Source organism: Littorina saxatilis, linkage group LG14 (genome assembly GCF_037325665.1).
Source record: "Littorina saxatilis isolate snail1 linkage group LG14, US_GU_Lsax_2.0, whole genome shotgun sequence".
Lineage (NCBI taxonomy): Eukaryota > Metazoa > Mollusca > Gastropoda > Littorinimorpha > Littorinidae > Littorina > Littorina saxatilis.
In genome coordinates, this window is record NC_090258.1 from 32,686,400 (window position 1) to 32,710,399 (window position 24,000).

Below are 24,000 nucleotides of genomic sequence, written 5' to 3' on the forward strand. Positions count from 1 at the left end.
GTTTGACTTTATAGTGTCTTTGTTCTGCGCGAACTTAGAATCCGGTTTCATTCTAGAATGGACCGGGTCCAGGTTGGAATTCTAACCCTGCGCAAGTGCAGGGGTGCCATTCTAGAATGAAACCCTTGAATAAAGGGGGCCGTAATGTTTGTAGGTAAGACAGAGTTGTCTTCCCTTGAATTATCTCCACCTGCACCTTCCCTTTGATAAAATGGGGCTGATTTGTCTACCCCTGAAAAAAATCCTTTGGCGATCTTGCGATGTCATGTCATGTCAAGAAAGTTGACACTCCTGAGTACGCAATAAACAAAGGCAGACCATAGCAAGGGGGACTACCAGGGCGGTAATGTTTGCAGGGCAGTTGTTTTTGTGATGAGAGCCGGTTGCGGCCGCTTGCAATGTCAGCGCTGTCTCCCTCTCGGAAATGTCCGGTTTTTTGACAATTTTTTGACAGACAGACAGACAGACGGTCAGACCGACTAACCGACAGACAGACCAACAGAAGGACAGAGTGAGTTATAGAGCTGTTGTCACAGGTTTAAAAAAAAAGTTGACATTATATCTTCACAATTCAGAAGACCAACTTCATGTATATGAATAAGATTAAAAGTTACAAGCGAGATCGGCAAAACACTGTCAGTCCGGAAATTTCCGTTCGTAGCGATCAGTGCTGAGTGTCTCTCAAAATCGTAATCACTTTCAGAACATCACAATCCCAATTCACGATGTCTTTGAGTAAAGTGTAAAAAACCCGAGAAAAAAAACCCAACCAAACACACAAAAAACAAAAACAAACAGAAAATCCACATTTGTGGCTTTGGCTGTGTGATAGTCTAACTGAAATGACTATTCCAACTTGGACCCAAATTCCAACCTTGCGCACGGCCGATTCTAGAATGGACCAGCAACAAGGGTTTCATTCTAGAATGGCACCCCTGTACTTGCGCAGGGTTAGAATTCCAACCTGGACCCGGTCCATTCTAGAATGAAACCGGATTCTAAGTTCGCGCAGAACATCTTCATGCCTTGCCACTGCCACGTCATAGTTAGCCAATGCCACTTTAGTTTTGCCACTTATTATTCTGAATTATTGATGTTCTTGTGTTGTATTTTTACTTTGACTTTTGATGTATTTTGAAACCATGACTAATGATTTGTTTTTGTCTCTTTTGTCTTTTATTAGTTTGCCATCGTGCTTTTGTCGACTATATGTTAGTAGCAGGAATAAAACACTGTGAACACTGATTCCTATTGTTGAGTGAAGAATCTATTCCCTACCTATCCCTACTCTCCAACCACCTCTACCCTTTCCTACCACACCCCCACACTACCAACCCACCACCCCGTTACATATATGATACTACACACATGATAATTTCATACACAATACGTTGTAATATAGTATTTAGTGTTTTCTTACCCTGAGGTGACGAAATCCAAAGAGTCGTAATCTAAGTCTGTGTCGTCATCGCCGTTAGCAGCTGTGCAACTGTCGATCAAAAACCCAGGATATGCTGCACACAGACACACACACACACACACACACACATGCGCGCGCGCGCACACACAGACACACACACACACACACACACACATGCGCGCGCGCGCACACACACACACACGCACACACACAATTATTCTCAATAATTGCCAAGGTTTTTCTTTTAAAAAGATTAGAAAAACACTAACGTACTAGATTATAAGACACAATTCCCTCGAATTTCGGACACTGTTATGTCCGAACATTACCCAAGTTTTCCTTTCAAGGACAAACAGCTAAAACGAGTACCTAGTAAAGTGTGGCGTTCGACGGTGAGGATGTGTATGTGCCTGTGTGTGTTGTACTAGAATAACGTATGCGTACATGGAATGACATTGCGGCAGAGACTGTAGAGTACAAAACTCCATAGTCTCTGATTGCGGGTTACCTGAACATTGACAATGACGAAAGAAAGATTGTGTGTGTGTGTGTGTGCGCGCGCGCGTGTGTGTGTGTGTGCGTGCGTGTGTGTGTGCGTGCGTGTGTGGGTGTGTGTGACCATGTTTGAATTTATTCGGATTTAGTTCTCTTTCCTTGTTCTAGGACCATGAGCCCTAGTACTACGCTGGCTCACATGTATGTATAGCTGAAAGCTTATGGGTGTCGGCAGGCGTTTGCGCATGCGCTTATGTCGGCCTTCTTTTTTTTTTGGATCCCCGGACATGATAATGCTTTATGATCGTGTATTTGTGCTATTCAAGGGCGCTTTATAAAATGCGATGGGTGACAAACGACAAATGTCCATGTAAATAAAATTCAACCAGTTTTTATATTTTTATAATTTATTGCCTGTCATGAGCGAAGGTTTGGTGGCCTAACGGTTTAGGCGATGCGCTGCGAACATTGTGGTCCGGGGTTCAGGCTCCGCTTGCGGCGAGTATTTTAGATTACATTTTTCTTGGTCTCCTATTTTTGTGAAATCCTTCTGGAGTGCAAGTGTCAGTTGACACATTTTTTAAGGTCAAATTAGTTTTTAATATAAATAATTTTTAGAGCGTGTGTTCTGCGCTTGTTCACACTTGTTCAAAATGCATACTCATGATACTGGGCAACTGAGCGACATCATTGACTTACACGACCGAGTTGCCAAAATACTGTTCTGCAATGAAATTACGTCTCTATAAATATTTTTGTTGTCTGCCAACTATTGATCATGTTGTAAGGCAAGGCTCGTTCAGAACAAGATGTTTCTATGAACGTATGTTTATTCTTGTGCGATTTGCGATTAAACTTGATGCGGCGTCGTATAGTCAACACAAACTTTCACATGTGGACAAATGTCATGACATTCGGCGCATGCGTACACTGAAGTTGATTGGAAGAGAAAACGTTGACCCGACGCTAACTCGAGCTGAGAAAAGACAAGGAACTGCGCAGACTGAAAATGGTTTGTATTCTTTTGTGTGTAGGCCTATATTATGTTAGCATGTACGTCTGTCATTACATATACTAGTTCGAAGTCGTCATTTTGTGTTCTGTTTTCTTGCTCTCACCCTGTTGTTACTGTATATCTTTTCCTCCAAATTTTCTAACAGGGAGATCTTCAAACTTCACACTGAAAGTTAATTCTTTGTTTTTTAATACTGCAAGTGTTACCTTACTTGTGGTCTTTTGCTGAAACAGTGAAAGTGAAAGTTCTTCACCCTGGATACACTATACAGTGTATGCATCATTAATCTGACAGTTTTCAATTACTTTCTTGATTTCTGTTGAATTTTCTTGCACTTGCACAGTTGCAGTGTTTGGTGACATACGATTGCTCTCATGTATGGTTAGCTGGGAGCTCATGAGGCTCACGGCAGGCGTTTACGCATGCGCTAATGTCGGCAGGTTTAACCGTGTATTTGTGCTATTCTAGGGCGCTTCATGAAATGCGATGTGGTGCCAAACGACAAATTTCCATGTAAATGTAGATTAAAATGAAAGTTTTCTTATATTTTTATAATTTTATTGCCACTGAATCTTGAAGTCTGCGTGGCCTAACGGTTTAGACGCTGCGCTGCGAACATCGAGGTCCCGGATTCAAGGTCCGCTCTCGGCGAGTATTCTGGTGGAATTTTTGGGGGTCTGCTATTATGGTTAAATCATTCTGGAGTGCAATTGTCAGTTGACAGACTTTTAAAGGTCTAATTAGTTTTTTTCTAGGGCAAGCCCATGATTTCACAAGTTGTAATCTGCACGCCGGCACGCGTCACAAGTGTATCATCTTTCAAGTTGTAATCGACCCAATAAACATGCCAGAACTGGGCCACTGCTGGCTTTTTGCTGGCAAGTTTGGTAAAGCTGGCCATAAAAAAAACCAACACTGGGCCAATTATGGTTTGCCAACAAAGGCCCAGTTATGGCTTGCCATCACTGGCCCATCTCTGGCATTCCAGTAATATTGTCGGCCAGTAAAATGCCTTAATTGGCCCACTGTTGGCACGCCATTGGTGGCCCAGTGCTTGTTTGCCAGCATTGGGCCATAGGTGGCGATTTGCTGGCAATTATAGGTGGGTTTTTGCTGGCACGCCAGCAGTGGGCCAATGCTGGATAATTGCTGGCAAGAAGATCTGCGACAGCACAGCGGTATGACTTTCTCACTTGGAGTGACGTAATGTACAAACAAATGTCGAAATATCTTGACGTCACTCGTGATGATGACGCATTGTCAACTAAATCCGGCCCGCGGTGGTTCTGCAGATGTCCGGTTATTTGTTTTGCATTCAACTTCAAGGAATTTCCAAAGCACCTTCTTCGATTTCAGTACGCGTCCGATCTCCTCCGGCTAGAAGCAAGCGTGGTGAGTTTCACAAACAGTTGTGTGAGCAGGTCGTCGCAACGGCGTTAGATCTAGTATCTTCTTGTTCTTTTCCTCCGTTGTCGGTCTTTTTTTCAACTTTCTTCTGCTGGACGTTTGAGTCAGTTCGCAAAATATAATAGACTTTAAGAAGTCGTCCTCTCTGTAAGAAAGAATCTGCGCGCGCACGCGCGTGTGTGTGTGTGTGTGTGTGTGTGTGTGTGTGTGTGTGTGTGTGTGTGTGCGCCCGCGCGCGCGGTTGTGTGTGTGTGTGTGTGTGTGTGTGTGTGTGTGCCCGCGCGCGCGGTTGTGTGTGTGTGTGTGTGTGTGTGTGTGTGTGTGTGTGTGTGTGTGTGTGTGCCTTTTTCCTTTCTTTGTGTGATTGAGTTTGTTTTGTCTCTGTCAAAAGAAAAGCACCATAGGCATTACCATAAGCTTACTTGTAACCAAACAAATTGCATCTTGTGAATGTTGACATTGAGTATGTGTCTATTCACTCCAGGACAAAGATTTGTGCAAGTGTCTGACTGCCCAACTGGATAAGATGCAGCTCGCCTGGGTCTCAGTTCCTGAGAGAAACGCAAGAGAGCTGTCCGAGACAACGTAAGCTTCGCAGGTTAGATCAAAATACATATTCCTGTTGACCCCTTACTTCTGCTTGGCATTTTAGTCAGTTCAGAAAATATGATAGATTACAAGAAGTCGTCCTCTCTGTGAGAATGCCTCTGTGTGTGTATGTGTGTGTGTGTGTGTGTGTGTGTGTGTGTGTGTGTGAGTGTGCGCGTGTGTGTGTGCGCGTGTGTGTGTGTGAGCGCGCGCGCGTGCGTGCGTGCGTGTGCTGTTTGCTTGCATGCCTGCGTGTATGCTTGCGTTTGTTTGGTTGTTTGGTTGTGTGTGTGTGTGTGTGTGTGTGTGGGTGTGTGTGGGTGTGTGTGTGTCTGTCTGTCTGTGCGTGTGTGTGTGTGATATGGAATAATGAATTAAAACCAACAAAACTCGTTTGCTTTCATGTTTCAAGAGGTGAACGGCAGGAGGACTTGAGAGTTTCAATGGCTTACCGTAGGCTACGACGTCAGGACAAAGAAAAGAAGCGTTATCTCAACGTTGCGGATGCGAACAGAGAAATGACAGAATCAAGACAATCCTACGGAGGTTTACTGGGAAGTGAACAAGAAACATTCCTGCCTTTGGTCATCATGTCTCGAGTGTGAAATTTAGAACGCTGTACAAATAAAATAAAACAGTGAGCAACTGAAAACAAAGCGTACGTTTCTGTAATGTTTCGGTAATGAGTCGTTGCTGTTTGGAAGCTTTACATTTGTTTTGTTTTTGAGTCACTTGAGAAAAAGTGACTCTATGTAATCGGTCAGTGTTAGTCTGTCCGGCCGGCCGTCCGTAGACACCACCTTAACGTTGGACTTTTCTCGGAAACTATCAAAGCGATCGGGCTCATATTTTGTTTAGTCGTGACCTCCAATGACCTCTACACTTTAACGATGGTTTCGTTGACCTTTGACCTTTTTCAAGGTCACAGGTCAGCGTCAAAGGAAAAATTAGACATTTTATATCTTTGACAAAGTTCATCGGATGTGATTGAAACTTTGTAGGATTATTCTTTACATCAAAGTATTTACATCTGTAGCCTTTTACGAACGTTATCAGAAAAACAAGGGAGATAACTAGCCTTTTCTGTTCGGCAACACACAACTTAACGTTGGGCTTTTCTCGGAAACTATAAAAGTGACCGGGCTCAAATTTTATGTGAACGTGACTCATTGTGTTGTGAATAGCAATTTCTTCCTGTCCATCTGATGCCTCATATAATATTCAGAACTGCGAAAGTGACTCGATCGAGCGTTTGCTCTTCTTGTTAATATATATTACTGTATTGTTGTTGTGCCCGCTATAACTGCGTTGATGACGATATTCTGTCAAAACCACTGCCTTTACTTGCCAGATAAGTTACACGACAAATGTGATTAGCATTTCAATTGCATTTTACTGATGAATTTGATAATTACGCATATGCATATTGCTAATGTACAGCTTGACAGCATTGCCCTTTGCTTTATTTGCGCACGTCTTGCCGCCAGCATGGGTTGAAAAGTCCATTGATGTGCTGTGTTTTGTTATTGTTATTACATTCACAGTAAAAAATGACAAAACAAAGCATATTTATAGACTTCTAACAACCATCTATGGGCTAACAAGACTGTGCAGATCGAGTACATGAATAGAGCCGTCATTCTATCCGAATCAGTGGTATTGGTATATTTCCTGCAACTTATTGGCATTTTGCTGGCAATGGTAAAGACAGAAATATGGCATTTTGCCGGGCCACAACTGGCCCGGTAATTTCAGCAGGTAAAGGGCCATTAACGGAAAATATATGGAAAAAAGTTTTTTTTATATGGAACTAAAAACCTGCAAAATGCTGGCGAAATGCTGGCGAAATGCTGGCAAAATGCTGGGTTTTTGATGGCAAGCCATCAATAAGCCATCAAATAAATGATGGGTTTTTGCTGGCAAAATTCTGGCAAAATGATGGCAAGCCATCAAAAAGCCATCAAATAAATGATGGGTTTTTGCTGGCAAAATTCTGGCAAAATGATGGCAAAATGATGGCAAGCCATCAAAAAGCCATCAAATAAATGATGGGTTTTTGCTGGAAAATTGCTGGCAAATTGCTGGCAAAATGATGGCAAGCCATCAAAAAGCCAGCAAATAAATGATGGGTTTTTGCTGGCAAAGTGCTGGCTTGCCAGTGATGGCCCATCAATTTGCCAATGTGCATACGGGTAATATGCCAGCATTGGGCCATAGGTGGGCCTTTGATGGCAGTAGTTCTGGCAACTGGCATTGCCATCAAAACGCCAGCAATGGCCCACTTCTGGCATGTTTATTGGGGATATGCGTCACAAGTCTTACAAACTACCAAGATTGTACCAAAGAAACTGTTCTATACTATTTTTTCCCAGTTTTGCCAAGTTTTTGATTTCTGTCTGCATCCAGTCGCCTCCCTTTACATACTATGCACACCATTCGGCGTCATTGCCATCAGTTGGAACGGTCAGTTTTCCCTCATCCCCAGCTGGGCATGCACAGTCCAAAAAGTACATACAATGTTTTTCTATCGCCTAGTTTTGCCGAGTTTTTGAATAGCGTTTGCAACCAGTTGCCTTTTGACGGTTTTTTTGATTTTTTAATTTTGTTTTTACACAATATGCATAACATTGGGCGCCATTGCACCGAAACTGTTCTATTCTATTTTTTCTCTGTCTGTCTCTCCTCCTGTCTATCTGTCGGTCTACTTGTCTGTCTGTCTATCTCAGTGTCTCTCTCTCTATCTCTCTTTTTTTCTGCCTCTCTCTCTATTTCTGTTACTCTCTCTGTCTCTCTCCTTCTGTTTGTCTGTCTGTCTCTTTCTCTCTCTCTCTCTGTCTCTCTCTGTCTCTCTCTCTCTCAGTCTCTCTCTTTCTCTCTCTCTCTGTCTCTCTCTCTCTCTCCTTCTGTCTGTCTGTCTGTCTGTCTGTCTCTTTCAGTCTCTCCCTCTCTCTGTCTCTGTCTCATTCTATCTCTCTCTCTCTTTCTGTGTCTGTCTGTCTGTCCCTCTCTCGATCTCTCTTTCTCTCTGTCTGTCTCTGTCTGTCTGTCTGTCTGTCTGTCTGTCTGTCTCTCTCTCTCTCTCTTATTTCTATGTAAGGATAGTGAGAACCGGACATTATATTATTCAGTGCACTCGATCAGCTGAATGGCTATCACGTCTTAGTGTACTTGTTTTTCTTTCCAAAAACAGTCAACAGGAGAATAGGGACAGACATCAAGTTCATGATTTGTTTTACTAGTGCGCCTTGCACCATCGGCGTAGATATGAAAATATCCCATTACAATTCCATTATGTGCGTCAAAGGGCCCGTTGGGATTACGCACCACTGTGCCACTCTATGTCTACTTACATCGGAGTACAACATTCGGATTAAGCAAAGCAAAGCCCACGACCAGCTGAGTGTCTCGCGACTGGGGTGGGCTGTGATTGACCGTTGACCTCACCCCGGCATTGAAACAACAGAAGTGGAGGGGGTTATGACAAAGCAACTCTCCCGCTGAGAGGGACAGTTAGACACCGACACTTGGTACCTTTTTGTATCAGTGAACGAGCGCGGGCAGCCTCTACTGGAAGCGCTCTGGAGATAATGATAGGGTTTACTCTGTCGGGTCTTCATATCGAACAGTTATTCTTGCGTGCTCCGCCGCTGGTGTTATGCAATATGTCCAGGTTTCACAAGAATTCCTTGTTTTGGTCACCGACACACTGAACATTTCTGTACGCGAAGAACTGTCACCATTGCATTTATTTTGCTCTTTTTCTCATTTTGTTCATGTTGTTTGAACACCGTGTTAACTATTTACAGGAACTTCGTAACTTGTTACTAAAACTAAAAGTTCCGCAGCAGAATCGTCACTGCATATGACATTTTGTTATTTCTTGCAATGTTTTTAATTGTTACTCGTTCTTCTCACTCTCTTCGTGTTGTTTTTACACTTTGCAAATAGTTGTGTTTGTGTGTGCTGTAAGTTCCTCACGAAACACATTTTCCGCCACTCTGCATTTGACATAATTTTAAAAATGTCGGGTCTTCTTTGTTTGAATTCTTCGCACTCTGTTCATATACATGTTACTCTGTATGTCTTCTTTGCAATAAAATGGGTATCTTTTACTCAAAGTTTCTCAACAGGGAGATCTTGCAGTGCATGTAACATTTCGTACTTTCGTACAGTATTCTTTGTTAGCTCATTTGTGGTCTTTTGCTCAAAGTTCTTCAACAAGGAGATCCAGCCCCATTGCATTTGACAATTTTCAATCTTTATTCGTCTGTTTATTTTTTGTTCGACTAATAACTTCATTGTTCTTCATTGCAAAACGTTAACGTTGGGTGATCTTTTACTGCCTGCAGTGATGACCATATCACCAAGAAAATTACATGGTAATTTGCATCAAGATTGCAGTATATTTCAGCCGGCCAATGATTGACAGTGCACTGCATCAGATCTGCTCTCATTGCTTTACTTATCATTGCAAGGTTCAAAACAATTCATGGGAGCAGTGAGCTGTTTTATGCTATGACATAACTGAACCCAAGTGACCTGGATACCATTTTATTTTAAGGAACATCGCTTTGATGGTTTTATGTTATGTGCAGATTGCTCATTGTCATAATACATTAGTTGGGTGGCTGCTTCATCCGAGTCACCTTGTGTTACATGTTACTGTGATTATGTGTGGATTGGTGCTTCCTCCTTTTTAGTCACTTTTCTTCCACTGGTGATACCGTGATTGAAGTTGCATTGCTGCTCCCACCTTTGATTCCCGTTTCAGTCGTTCATTTTTCTGTATATGAGTGGATTGGGGTAATTCAAATGACATAGTATACATTAATCAACATTAGACAATCAATGCCTTCAATACAGCAATTGCAGGCAGGATCAGGACATTTCCCATGGATGAATGCGTTCATATCATTGATTAAATTTGCGCATATTGCGCAAGTGAAACTTTACAACGAAGGCCGGCGTTATTTTTTCAGTCATTTGAATTTAACAAATATTTTGATAGCTGTTGTGCATGAACTTTAGTTCGTCCACGACCATTCTACAAAGTTTCGAGTCTATAGGTAAAATGGTCGGACATTTACCTTTTCTCCAAAACTGAGGTGTTATCAAATTACACCTCCGAAATTGTCAATTGCGCGGAAGCTTTCCTGAATAGGCATGGCCTTGAACCCAGCTCTAACTGCTTTCTTCAGGTCACCAATGATCTAGGGGATGAGGCGTGTGTTTGTGTATACTCTAAAAATACGACTATGGCTGCACCATTGGAACCCCTTTCATGACCGTGCCTAAACATGGCAAAATACGGTATAAAGGAGTTAGTTTGATTTTACGTTGGAACGTTCTTTTATGCGGAGTTCCATTCTACGTTTTCAAAGTCGCACACACAACTAATCACCCCCCCCCCCCCCCCCCCATGTTCTACAACATGTTTTGGCCCTGTTGATCTCTGATCAACCCTTTTTTCTTGCTTGTATTATGATTGTGTAAGTGTAAAGCGCTCTGGGCTCGTCACCACGAGGTTTACGCGCTATATAAGTAATCGTTATTATTATTATTATTATTATTATTATTATTATTATCATCGTGTCGTCTGCTACCAGCGTCTGACATGTATTGTTCGACTCCAGCGAGCGAAGAAACACTATGTACAGCGAATTGACACTTCCAGTGATGCTGTTGTTGTCACCCCTTCAGATCCACAGTGTGTGTCAAGCTCTCCTGCCTTGGTCAAGCGTAAGAAAGCGAAATGCAGCAGTGTGTTGACCCCAGACACCTGTCTTCCTGCGTATGTTACACTACTAGTTTGTCTAGGTGGTCCAGTGAACGATACTTTCCGCCTGTGGTTACACATAAAAGGAAAGGGCCTGAACCTTCTGAGCACGGATACCTGCTTTTAACCGGTATTAATCAAATGTGGCTCTGATTTTATAACTTTTAAACATCAATTGGATGAAATAAACACTCGTTTTTATCGTCCCATCCCCCCAGAATACGTATGTGGATCCCACTTAAACTGAGGTGATACAAAGTACTCGACTTTATTCAATCTTAACAGATCCTCTTATCACCCCCACTCCCGTCATCCTCCCGCTTTTAACCAGCCCCCGTACCCACCTTGTTTTTTGTGGGTTTTTTGATATCGTATAAAGTTTGATATTGATAATCTTCTATTAGGCCTAAAAAAAAAAATAGGTGTGGTTACGGTAACCCGACCTACCCTATTTTTAGGGGCCGACCCTATAACTTTTTATTACATTTGTAAAAAAAACCAAAAAAAACCACCAAGAAAACGAGTGCAAAAAACGCAATGAAACCGAAAGTACTCGTGTCGTCATGCAGACGACAGACGATGCAAGGGAAATAACTCCTTCTACTAAAAAGGCCCAACAGACGCTTGCCATGACAAAAATGGCGGCATCTTCTTCGGTTGCTACACGCTTAAAAAAAGTTTTTAAAAAAAGTGATTGCCTACCTTCCTACCCTATTTTTTACATTTAGTCAAGTTTTGACTAAATGTTTTAACATAGAGGGGGAATCGAAACGAGGGTCGTGGTGTGTGTGTGTGTGTGTGTGTGTGTGTGTGTGTGTGTGTGTGTGTGTGTGTGATTGTGTGTGTGTAGAGCGATTCAGACCAAACTACTGGACCGATCTTTATGAAATTTTACATGAGAGTTCCTGGGAATGATATCCCCGGATGTTTTTTTCTTTTTTTTCGATAAATACCTTTGATGACGTCATATCCGGCTTTTTGTAAAAGTTGAGGCGGCACTGTCACACCCTCATTTTTCAATCAAATTGATTGAAATTTTGGCCAAGCAATCTTCGACGAAGGCCGGACTTTGGTATTGCATTTCAGCTTGGTGGCTTAAAAATTAATTGATGACTTTGGTCATTAAAAATCTGAAAATTGTAAAAAAAATAAAAAAATTATAAATTGATCCAAATTTACGTTCATCTTATTTTTCATCATTTTCTAATTTCAGAAACATATAAATTTGTTATATTTGGATTAAAAACAAGCTCTGAAAATTAAAAATATAAAAATTATGATCAAAATTAAATTGTCGAAATCAAAATTTTCAAAAACACTTTCATCTTATTCCTTGTCGGTTCCTGATTCCAAAAACATATATATCTGATATGTTTGGATTAAAAACACGCTCAGAAAGTTAAAACGAAGAGAGGTACAGAAAAGCGTGCTATCCTTCTCAGCGCAACTACTACCCCGCTCTTCTTGTCAATTTCACTACCTTTGCCATGAGCGGTGGACTGACGATGCTACGAGTATACGGTCTTGCTGAAAAATTGCATTGCGTTCAGTTTCATTCTGTGAGTTCGACAGCTTGACTAAAATGTTGTATTTTCACCTTACGCGACTTGTTTTGGCTATGTTACCTTAACCACACCTATTTTTTTTGGCCTAAATAACACTTCATAGCATCACACCAGTTTAGGATTAATTTAGCAGAGGTACAATAAGGTGCAGATGCAACATGTTATTGTTTATACAGGGGCCTATGTGATTGATATATCATTTTTCTTGTATTGGTAACAGCTAATGAGTTATGATAGTAAATTGTGCTTTTCAATGGGTTAAATTCAGAGTATGAAATGCAACTAGACAGTTGTTTTACTGCAACAAAAATCACCTACTTTGGTAATTTTAAATTCTGACTGTAGGTACTAAGGTTGTTATTAATATTATGACCGAAATTCATATTAGGATACACAATAACACTGCAGTACATGCATGCAGATATTGACAAACTAATGCTTGGGCACACACATGTTCTGTTCTGTTTACATGTCATTGTTTTTGTATAGATCTGAGTTTTAACTGCACAGATAAACAGTTGAAACACATTGTACACACCCCCTATAATGATGTTATACATTTCAACCATTTATGTATCTGATTATTTCTCCTGCAGTTCCTTCCCTTGGCACTTGACCTACTAGCCTTCTTTGCAAAGCTTCCTCAGCTGCATCTACAGACCTTACTCAATTGGACTGGATTCAATGCTGCAGTGCAAGATGGCAGATTCCGCCAATGTCGAAAGTAGGTTTGATGAATTGTGTTCCATACAAAATAGGATATACTAACAGTAACAGTGTAACGAATACATTGGAATTGGTTTCCACTAACATTTTTTGACACGCTGTCACTTTTTTCTTAAAGTTGAAAGTAAGTGAGGACATTTTTTTTCTTGTAAGTGTATACAGTGGAACCCCCCAAGTTAAGACTTCCTCCATTTAAGACCTTGCCTTTTCAGATTTTCTGTTAATAACTTCTCTAAATTTACCCCCGATTTAAGATCCTCCTTTTTAAGACCTGGTTTTCTCAGATTTTTGGAGGTCATAAATGTGGGTTCCGCTGTACATGTATAAACCTAACATGTTTTTTGTAACTTTAGTGGAAATTAACTTTTTTTCCTTTTTTTTAAACACTGGGACCATAAACTGTTTCTTTTATCTTTGTTCTTAGCACAAGCACACAAAATATACTTTCATTATTATTATTTTTCAAGCAGCCAAAATGTTTGTTCTTTTAAAGCAAAAATGTATTTACACTTTCTCACACAAACTTTTCGTTGTTTTTTCTACTTCAAGCATTTGATTGTTTTCTCGGCTTGTTTCTTTTAACTTTGTTCCTAGCACAGGCACACAAATAAAATGTAATAATTTTATTTTAAACACAAGCAACCAAAATGTGTTATTATTTTAAACAAACATTCATTTACACGTACTCACACAAACAAACTTGTCGTTCTTTTTATCTATTTCAAGCACAATTATGCTCTTTTACCCCGCTTGTACGTTTTCCTTTGTCTGTTGTTCAGGTTCGCTTGTACCTGCCTATGATAGTCAGCAGTCCAACAGACACATCGACGGTTCTTGCCATACATTCATGTTTTAAGGGAACTGGAACTGCAACACATTGTCCTCGTTTTTGACCAGGCCATTTTTGCGAAAGCACAGGTCATCAGGTGGCAAGACCCAGTCTTCAGGGAGACCCTGATTCATTCCTGACTTTGAACATGCAGTGTACAAAAACTTTGCTGATAATGTGTACATTTTTTATTTCAAGATCCTATGTGAGCTGAGCGTGCAAAGAACAGAAACTTTGTAGGTGTGTGCATCTTCCGCATTAATATTCCAATGAGTGCTGAGAAACTTTGCGGTACATATCACGCTTTGACCTTGTGTCAACTGTTCCGCCGCGCCTTTGCTTAAACTTGCGGATAATGCAATTATCTTCATTTGCCAGTATTTGATGGTAGGTTCTATTAATATTCTCTTGAAAGTCAATCATATAGTTTAAAGAGTTTTATGTGTCTGTTTTGTACAGTTTGCAGCATGATACCAGGGATGTTCCTACAAATTCATACATGTATACAATATACAGGACAAATGTCATCTAGCTCTTGAACATCAATAGGACATTTGAACGCTTTAGAAACGTCAATGGACATCATAATTTATGTTGTGCAAAACACATTCCATAGAATGGCTCCAAAATCATACGCTCAAGGAAAAGCACACACTCACACACACACACACACACACACACACACACACACACACACACACACACACACACACACACACACACAGTCATATTATACAAAGAATATTTGTGCTTAGATTGTTTTATAATCTGGTTTGAAACATGTTCAGCTTTAGTCCATCTTTGGCAGGCTCTAGGTTTTGTGTGTGTGGCATATTTCAGTGAGCTTCGTCAAAATGTAATACGTAAGAGCGCTGAAGTTTTGTATAGTAAGGAAAAGTTAACGAATATTGCGCTGTTTGAAGGAATGGAGTTCTTTTCGCCTGAAGAATTCCTGTGATTAACTAAGTTGTGAAGGGCAGTTGACCGTTCTACCTGGGGAGGGGTTGCATTATGTTGGTGGTATATACATATAATCATCCAATTTCAGTGAAACTTTGGTCACAAATTAAATCATACATTCAATGTTAAGGAACAATAAACATAGTGTGCAGACATTGGTTTATTGATGTATGGCACACAGTTCCACAGTCAATCAATCAATCAATATGAGGCTTATATCGCGCGTATTCCGTGGGTACAGTTCTAAGCGCAGGGATTTTTTTAATTTTTTTATTTTTTTTATTTTATGCAATTTATATCGCGCACATATTTAAGGCGCAGGGATTTATTTATGCCCCAATAAACATGCCAGAAGTGGGCCATTGCTGGCGTTTTGATGGCAATGCCAGTTGCCAGAACTACTGCCATCAAAGGCCCACTTATGGCCCAATGCTGGCATATTACCCGTATGCACATTGGCAAATTGATGGGCCATCACTGGCAAGCCAGCACTTTGCCAGCAAAAACCCATCATTTATTTGCTGGCTTTTTGATGGCTTGCCATCATTTTGCCAGCAATTTGCCAGCAATTTTCCAGCAAAAACCCATCATTTATTTGATGGCTTTTTGATGGCTTGCCATCATTTTGCCAGAATTTTGCCAGAATTTTGCCAGCAAAAACCCATCATTTATTTGATGGCTTTTTGATGGCTTGCCATCATTTTGCCAGAATTTTGCCAGAATTTTGCCAGCAAAAACCCATCATTTATTTGATGGCTTATTGATGGCTTGCCATCAAAAACCCAGCATTTTGCCAGCATTTCGCCAGCATTTTGCCAGCATTTTGCAGGTTTTTAGTTCCATATAAAAAAAACTTTTTTCCATATATTTTCCGTTAATGGCCCTTTACCTGCTGAAATTACCGGGCCAGTTGTGGCCCGGCAAAATGCCATATTTCTGTCTTTACCATTGCCAGCAAAATGCCAATAAGTTGCAGGAAATATACCAATACCACTGATTCGGATAGAATGACGGCTCTATTCATGTACTCGATCTGCACAGTCTTGTTAGCCCATAGATGGTTGTTAGAAGTCTATAAATATGCTTTGTTTTGTCATTTTTTACTGTGAATGTAATAACAATAACAAAACACAGCACATCAATGGACTTTTCAACCCATGCTGGCGGCAAGACGTGCGCAAATAAAGCAAAGGGCAATGCTGTCAAGCTGTACATTAGCAATATGCATATGCGTAATTATCAAATTCATCAGTAAAATGCAATTGAAATGCTAATCACATTTGTCGTGTAACTTATCTGGCAAGTAAAGGCAGTGGTTTTGACAGAATATCGTCATCAACGCAGTTATAGCGGGCACAACAACAATACAGTAATATATATTAAAAACAAAACAAATGTAAAGCTTCCAAACAGCAACGACTCATTACCGAAACATTACAGAAACGTACGCTTTGTTTTCAGTTGCTCACTGTTTTATTTTATTTGTACAGCGTTCTAAATTTCACACTCGAGACATGATGACCAAAGGCAGGAATGTTTCTTGTTCACTTCCCAGTAAACCTCCGTAGGATTGTCTTGATTCTGTCATTTCTCTGTTCGCATCCGCAACGTTGAGATAACGCTTCTTTTCTTTGTCCTGACGTCGTAGCCTACGGTAAGCCATTGAAACTCTCAAGTCCTCCTGCCGTTCACCTCTTGAAACATGAAAGCAAACGAGTTTTGTTGGTTTTAATTCATTATTCCATATCACACACACACACACACACACACACACACACACACACACACACACACACACACACACAACCAAACAACCAAACAAACGCAAGCATACACGCAGGCATGCAAGCAAACAGCACACGCACGCACGCACGCGCGCGCGCTCACACACACACACGCGCACACATACACGCGCGCACACACGCACACACACTCACACACACACACACACACACACACACACACATACACACACAGAGGCATTCTCACAGAGAGGACGACTTCTTGTAATCTATCATATTTTCTGAACTGACTAAAATGCCAAGCAGAAGTAAGGGGTCAACAGGAATATGTATTTTGATCTAACCTGCGAAGCTTACGTTGTCTCGGACAGCTCTCTTGCGTTTCTCTCAGGAACTGAGACCCAGGCGAGCTGCATCTTATCCAGTTGGGCAGTCAGACACTTGCACAAATCTTTGTCCTGGAGTGAATAGACACATACTCAATGTCAACATTCACAAGATGCAATTTGTTTGGTTACAAGTAAGCTTATGGTAATGCCTATGGTGCTTTTCTTTTGACAGAGACAAAACAAACTCAATCACACAAAGAAAGGAAAAAGGCAGGCACACACACACACACACACACACACACACACACACACACACACACACACACACACAACCGCGCGCGCGGGCGCACACACACACACACACACACACAACCGCGCGCGCGGGCGCACACACACACACACACACACACACACACACACACACACACACACACACACACACACACGCGCGTGCGCGCGCAGATTCTTTCTTACAGAGAGGACGACTTCTTAAAGTCTATTATATTTTGCGAACTGACTCAAACGTCCAGCAGAAGAAAGTTGAAAAAAAGACCGACAACGGAGGAAAAGAACAAGAAGATACTAGATCTAACGCCGTTGCGACGACCTGCTCACACAACTCACCACGCTTGCTTCTAGCCGGAGGAGATCGGACGCGTACTGAAATCGAAGAAGGTGCTTTGGAAATTCCTTGAAGTTGAATGCAAAACAAATAACCGGACATCTGCAGAACCACCGCGGGCCGGATTTAGTTGACAATGCGTCATCATCACGAGTGACGTCAAGATATTTCGACATTTGTTTGTACATTACGTCACTCCAAGTGAGAAAGTCATACCGCTGTGCTGTCGCAGATCTTCTTGCCAGCAATTATCCAGCATTGGCCCACTGCTGGCGTGCCAGCAAAAACCCACCTATAATTGCCAGCAAATCGCCACCTATGGCCCAATGCTGGCAAACAAGCACTGGGCCACCAATGGCGTGCCAACAGTGGGCCAATTAAGGCATTTTACTGGCCGACAATATTACTGGAATGCCAGAGATGGGCCAGTGATGGCAAGCCATAACTGGGCCTTTGTTGGCAAACCATAATTGGCCCAGTGTTGGTTTTTTTATGGCCAGCTTTACCAAACTTGCCAGCAAAAAGCCAGCAGTGGCCCAGTTCTGGCATGTTTATTGGGATTATTCCAAGTCACACGGGTATTTTGGTGGACATTTTTATCTATGCCTATACAATTTTGCCAGGAAAGACCCTTTTGTCAATCGTGGGATCTTTAACGTGCACACCCCAATGTCGTGTACACTGTTTTTAGGGTTTTTTCCACAGACAGACAACAAACCTTTTTTTTGACAGCGGGGGGGGGGGGGGGCGGGCGGGGGGGGGGGGGGCGGAACCCCCGTAACACCCTCCCCCCCCCCCCCCCCCCAGTGTTTTTTTTTTTTTAGAAATTCAAACACAATGAACGCCAGAATGTTTTGAAACACAACTGTGCAACATGCAAACCTGCTTACCCCACCCCCCCCCCCCCCCAAATGAAAATCAGGAATGCAACTGGTACTTTTCAGTAATTTCAGGCATCTTTCAGTAATCTTTTTATCGACCATAAACCAGCTCGAAAACGATTAAACGACACGTTTGAACGCGCGCTACCATGCAAAACAAGTACGAAATTGATGATAACCATGTTTAACAGCATTGTACTACACACACAGAAGCTCGATCACACACGCACACACATACCCACAAGTTAACAAAGACAAGTTTACTTTATCTAAAAAACAAGTCGCGTAAGGCGAAAATACAACATTTAGTCAAGTAGCTGTCGAACTCACAGAATGAAACTGAACGCAATGCCATTTTTCAGCAAGACCGTATACTCGTAGCATCGTCAGTCCACCGCTCATGGCAAACGCAGTGAAATTGACAAGAAGAGCGGGGTAGTAGTTGCGCTAAGAAGGATAGCACGCTTTTCTGTACCTCTCTTTGTTTTAACTTTCTGAGCGTGTTTTTAATCCAAACATATCATATCTATATGTTTTTTGAATCAGGAACCAACAAGGAATAAGAGGAAAGTGTTTTAAATTGATTTCGACAATTTAATTTTGATAATAATTTTTATATATTTAATTTTCAGAGCTTGTTTTTAATCCAAATATAACATATTTATATGTTTTTGGAATCAGAATATGATGGAAAATAAGATGAACGTAAATTTGGATCGTTTTATAAATTTTTATTTTTTTTTACAATTTTCAGATTTTTAATGACCAAAGTCATTAATTAATTTTTAAGCCACCAAGCTGAAATGCAATACCGAAGTCCGGGCTTTGTCGAAGATTACTTGACCAAAATTTCAATCAATTTGGTTGAAAAATGAGGGCGTGACAGTGCCGCCTCAACTTTCACGAAAAGCCGGATATGACGTCATCAACGACATTTATCCAAAAAATGGAAAAACATGTTCGGGGATTTCATACCCAGGAACTCTCATGTCAAATTTCATAAAGATCGGTCCAGTAGTTTAGTCTGAATCGCTCTACACACACACACACACACACACGCACATACACCACGACTCTCGTCTCGATTCCCCCCTCGATGTTAAAACATTTAGTCATAACTTGACTAAATGTAACAAGTCGCGTAAGGCGAAAATACAACATTTAGTCAAGTAGCTGTCGAACTCACAGAATGAAACTGAACGCAATGCCATTTTTCAGCAAGACCGTATACTCGCAGCATCGTCAGTCCACCGCTCATGGCAAACGCAGTGAAATTGACAAGAAGTGCGGGGTAAGTAGTTGCGCTAAGAAGGATAGCACGCTTTTCTGTACCTCTCTTTGTTTTAACTTTCTGAGCGTGTTTTTAATCCAAACATATCATATCTATATGTTTTTGGAATCAGGAACCGACAAGGAATAAGATGAAAGTGTTTTTAAATTGATTTTGACAATTTAATTTTGATAATAATTTTTTTTATATTTAATTTTCAGAGCTTGTTTTTAATCCAAATATAACATATTTATATGTTTTTGGAATCAAAAAATGATGGAGAATAAGATGAACGTAAATTTGGATCGTTTTATAAATTTTTATTTTTTTTTACAATTTTCAGATTTTTAATGACCAAAGTCATTAATTAGTTTTTAAGCCACCAAGCTGAAATGCAATACCGAAGTCCGGGCTTCGTCGAAGATTGCTTGACCAAAATTTCAATCAATTTGGTTGAAAAATGAGGGCGTGACAGTGCCGCCTCAACTTTCACGAAAAGCCAGATATGACGTCATCAAAGACATTTATCAAAAAAAATGAAAAAAATATATTCGGGGATTTCATACCCAGGAACTCTCATGTCAAATTTCATAAAGATCGGTCCAGTAGTTTAGTCTGAATCGCTCTACACACACACACACACACACACAGAAACACGCACATACACCACGACCCTCGTCTCGATTCCCCCCTCGATGTTAAAACATTTAGTCATAACTTGACTAAATGTAAAAACCACCACACACAGTATTCAGGGGCGGAGCAAGAGAGTCAGAGGGGGGTGTCACAAAGATGTGAGTAGCATATTTGTGAGGTGAAACCACGTCGTGTTTTTAACCTCCCTAAATGTTGTACAGGCGAGGCGAAGATACTGGAGAGCGTTAGTCTCGTGTTTTGGGTGTTCCACGCAAAACTGGCTTTTGCTTGAGATGAGCTGTGTTTGAGACATGTAGCTGGTCTGGGGTAAATAACGTCACAGCGTTTGAGATTTTCAACCGGGAAGGTTGTCGGCGCGTGTCAGACTTGTTCTGGGAACAAGTACTCTTTCAAGAGACGGGTCTCTTAAGGAGTTTCCATGAGGGATTTCCATGGCGTGTAAGGGAGGGTCCTTACACGGGAGAAGCGCGGGACGATGGTGGCGAGCAAGGGACCACATCGGCGCAGATGACTAGACGAGTGGAGTCTTCATCGATACCGGTCGTAGCCGACGACGGTTGTTTTCGCAAATGGCGGAAGGGTTTCTCGGGGAGAAACGTGAAAGGGGTGTGTTGGCACCTACGGTGAAAGGTGTGTGTTGGCACCTACGGTGAAAGGTGTGTGTTGGCACCTACGGTGAAAGGTGTGTGTTGGCACCTACAATGAGAGTTTTGGGAATTCATTATTCTACGAGGATTCAGCGATACAAGGAAGTAAACTGGCGACATGCAGTGAGCCGTGATTCGAACTCGTGAGTGTCTGTCGGTGCCTTCTGTTGTGCGTTAATCTATATTTGAGGAAGTATCTTTATAATATGTATTTACATGCATTGAGTGAAAGCAAAGAGGTTGTGTGAACTGTGTGTCGAAAAGTTGATTTGTATTGATGTGTTTGAAGTGAAGAAGTATGTTGTTTTTGGCTCACGTAAGTGTAGCCTATGCGATGATAAACTTTGTCTGTCTGTGCGTGCGTGCGTGCGTATGTATGTGTGTATGTCTGTGGTAGAAACTTTAACATTTCCGAGTCTATGGATTACGTCAGTCTCGGTCAAAAGTGTTCGACGTGTGTGATAGAAACTATTTGAAGACGTCACATTATGACGTAAGAGGGTTAGACGTCACGCAAAGGAATTACTGAAAGTCTCGGTCATTGTTATTGTGAGCGGGCCGAGACTTCTTGGCAGATCCAGGGTCTCGCTTTCTTGCATATATATATAGTTTCACCTATGCTTACTGTGTGTGTGTGTGTGTGTGTGTGTGTGTGTGTGTGTGTGTGTGTGTGTGTGTGTGTGTGTGTGTGTGTGTGTGTGTATGTGTGTGTGTGTGTGTGTGTATGTGTGACGGAGTGATTGAGTTTGTGTTACTGTTTGTCGATTTCTTACGTGAGCCTTGAAGGCTTCGCCTCTTGTTGGTTGAGGAAATAATAAGCCTGCATCCTCCCAAATTCTGTTATTGAAGTGTTTGGTGTGAAAAGGGTAGAGACAGTGCAATATGGCAGAACACGTACATTTATTTCACATGCAAACCACTTTATGACAGGGGGGAGGGGGGTTACAACCTTGGGTCCAGGGGTTGGGGGGTCTGGGGGGCAAAGCCCCCTTGCAGCTGAAGAATTTTAGCTATTTTATAAACAATTATTTTGTGGCTTATCCTTGATTTTAAACATGATCAACTGCTGTCAGCAGCCACTCATTATTTCTTTTAAAGTTAGTATTAAATAATGGCAATTTATCTTCATTGATATCTGCTCCCGACAACAACAAATTCACAGACAGAAAATGCTTTTAGTTTTTTTTCCACAGACAGACAACAATTCTTTTTTTTGACAGCGGGGGGGGGGGGGGGGGGGGGGGGGTGGGCGGAACCCCCGTAACATCCCCCCCCCCCCCCGACTATTTACAGTCAAGGTGCATGTGAATAAAACCACCTTTTAGATTCTGTCACATCAGACATCCTGCATTAAATCCACTGATGATAACACTCTCCAGCAGCTACCTTTTATTTTAGAAGACCGAATCATTTATTTCATTAAAACATTTTCTTGTAAGTTTTTTTTTATTCAAAGTGATCTTTGCAATATTGGAGAAATATTAATGGAGATCAGTTTTAGACTCAGAAAGACTTGAATTTCGGCAACAGCGCAAGTCACTGATGAGCGCGACCATAGACCTACATCTTTGTCTCTGGTGCGACTGACCGTAGCGAGAGATCGGTTCGCAGGTCTGAGAGATTCTGTCAAAGTAGAGACCTAGGTCAAATAAACTCGATGCGAAGCAGGCTCATGTTTTGCCAAGCATAGTTTGGTGTTTTTGTTTGTTTCCATGTTCATTTGTGTATTGCATTTTGTTAAAACTAATGCTGCGTCAACACTGTATGATATCTATAAATATAATACTTAAAAAAACACCACAGGAAAACGAAAACTTTTTTTACGCGTCAAAATGAGAATGTCAAAATTGACACATCAACTGTGTAGAAATACGATATTGGCACTAATTACGACAACAAATTCAAAATTTGTGACAATATTGAGGCATTTCTGTATTAAAATAACACATTATGGAATAGAAAATAGATTATTTGGTCAAAATTCCAGGTAGTACTGCCACCTTAAAGTAGATTTAAAAAAAAATAATATTATTTTGTAATTTTTTTTAATTTAAATTGTTTAAATTTTTTTGGTGTGAAAGAAACTTCTTGAGGTGTGACTCTAAACACATGCCCCCTAAAAAAACAAGGTTTTTGTAAAAAATAATAATTTTTAAATGAATAAAAATTGATTTCGGCAACTGTTTGTGACTGACACTGGGCGATTATCCCCCCCCCCCCCCGCCCCCCCCGCCCCCCCGCCCCCTTATGTTGCCAAGGTTTCCCTTTTAAACATTAACTAGTATGTTGGGCTTTGTTAATGCCACTTTTCTCTACATCCAACACGCTTGGTACCTTGCAACAGCTGTATTGAAATTAAGAACTATTTATGAACATTACCAAGGTTTTTCTGTCAAAAACCTTACATAACACTAATGTGGAACATTGCCCTAGTTTCACTTTTACAACCTACATGATATTCGGGACACTAGTCTGGAACATTGCCCTAGTTTTACTTTCACAACCTACATGATATTCGGGACACTAGTCTGGAACATTGCCCTAGTTTCACTTTCACAACCTAGATGATATTCGGGACACTAGTCTGGAACATTACCCTAGTTTCACTTTTACAACCTACATGATATTCGGGACACTAGTCTGGAACATTACCCTAGTTTTACTTTCACAACCTAGATGATATTCGGGACACTAGTCTGGAACATTGCCCTAGTTTCACTTTCACAACCTAGATGATATTCGGGACACTAGTCTGGAACATTGCCCAAGTTTCACTTTCACAACCTAGATGATATTCTTGACACTAGTCTGGAACATTACCCTAGTTTTACTTTCACAACCTAGATGATATTCGGGACACTAGTCTGGAACATTGCCCTAGTTTCACTTTCACAACCTCGATGATATTCGGGACACTAGTCTGGAACATTGCCCTAGTTTCACTTTCACAACCTAGATGATATTCGGGACACTAGTCTGGAACATTGCCCAAGTTTCACTTTCACAACCTAGATGATATTCGGGACACTAGTCTGGAACATTGCCCTAGTTTCACTTTCAAAACCTAGATG

The 24,000-nt window shown here is 41.2% G+C and overlaps 1 protein-coding gene across 1 annotated transcript in view; it reads right to left on the reverse strand.

Annotated features, from left to right (window-relative positions):
• The window catches only part of LOC138947600 (uncharacterized), a 326,843-nt gene that overhangs the window by 277,239 nt on the left and 25,604 nt on the right, over positions 1–24,000 (reverse strand). The window contains exon 8 of the mRNA XM_070319107.1: positions 1,421–1,514. Coding sequence (XP_070175208.1) covers positions 1,421–1,514 — 94 coding nt within the window. The remainder of the gene's footprint in view (positions 1–1,420; positions 1,515–24,000) is intronic.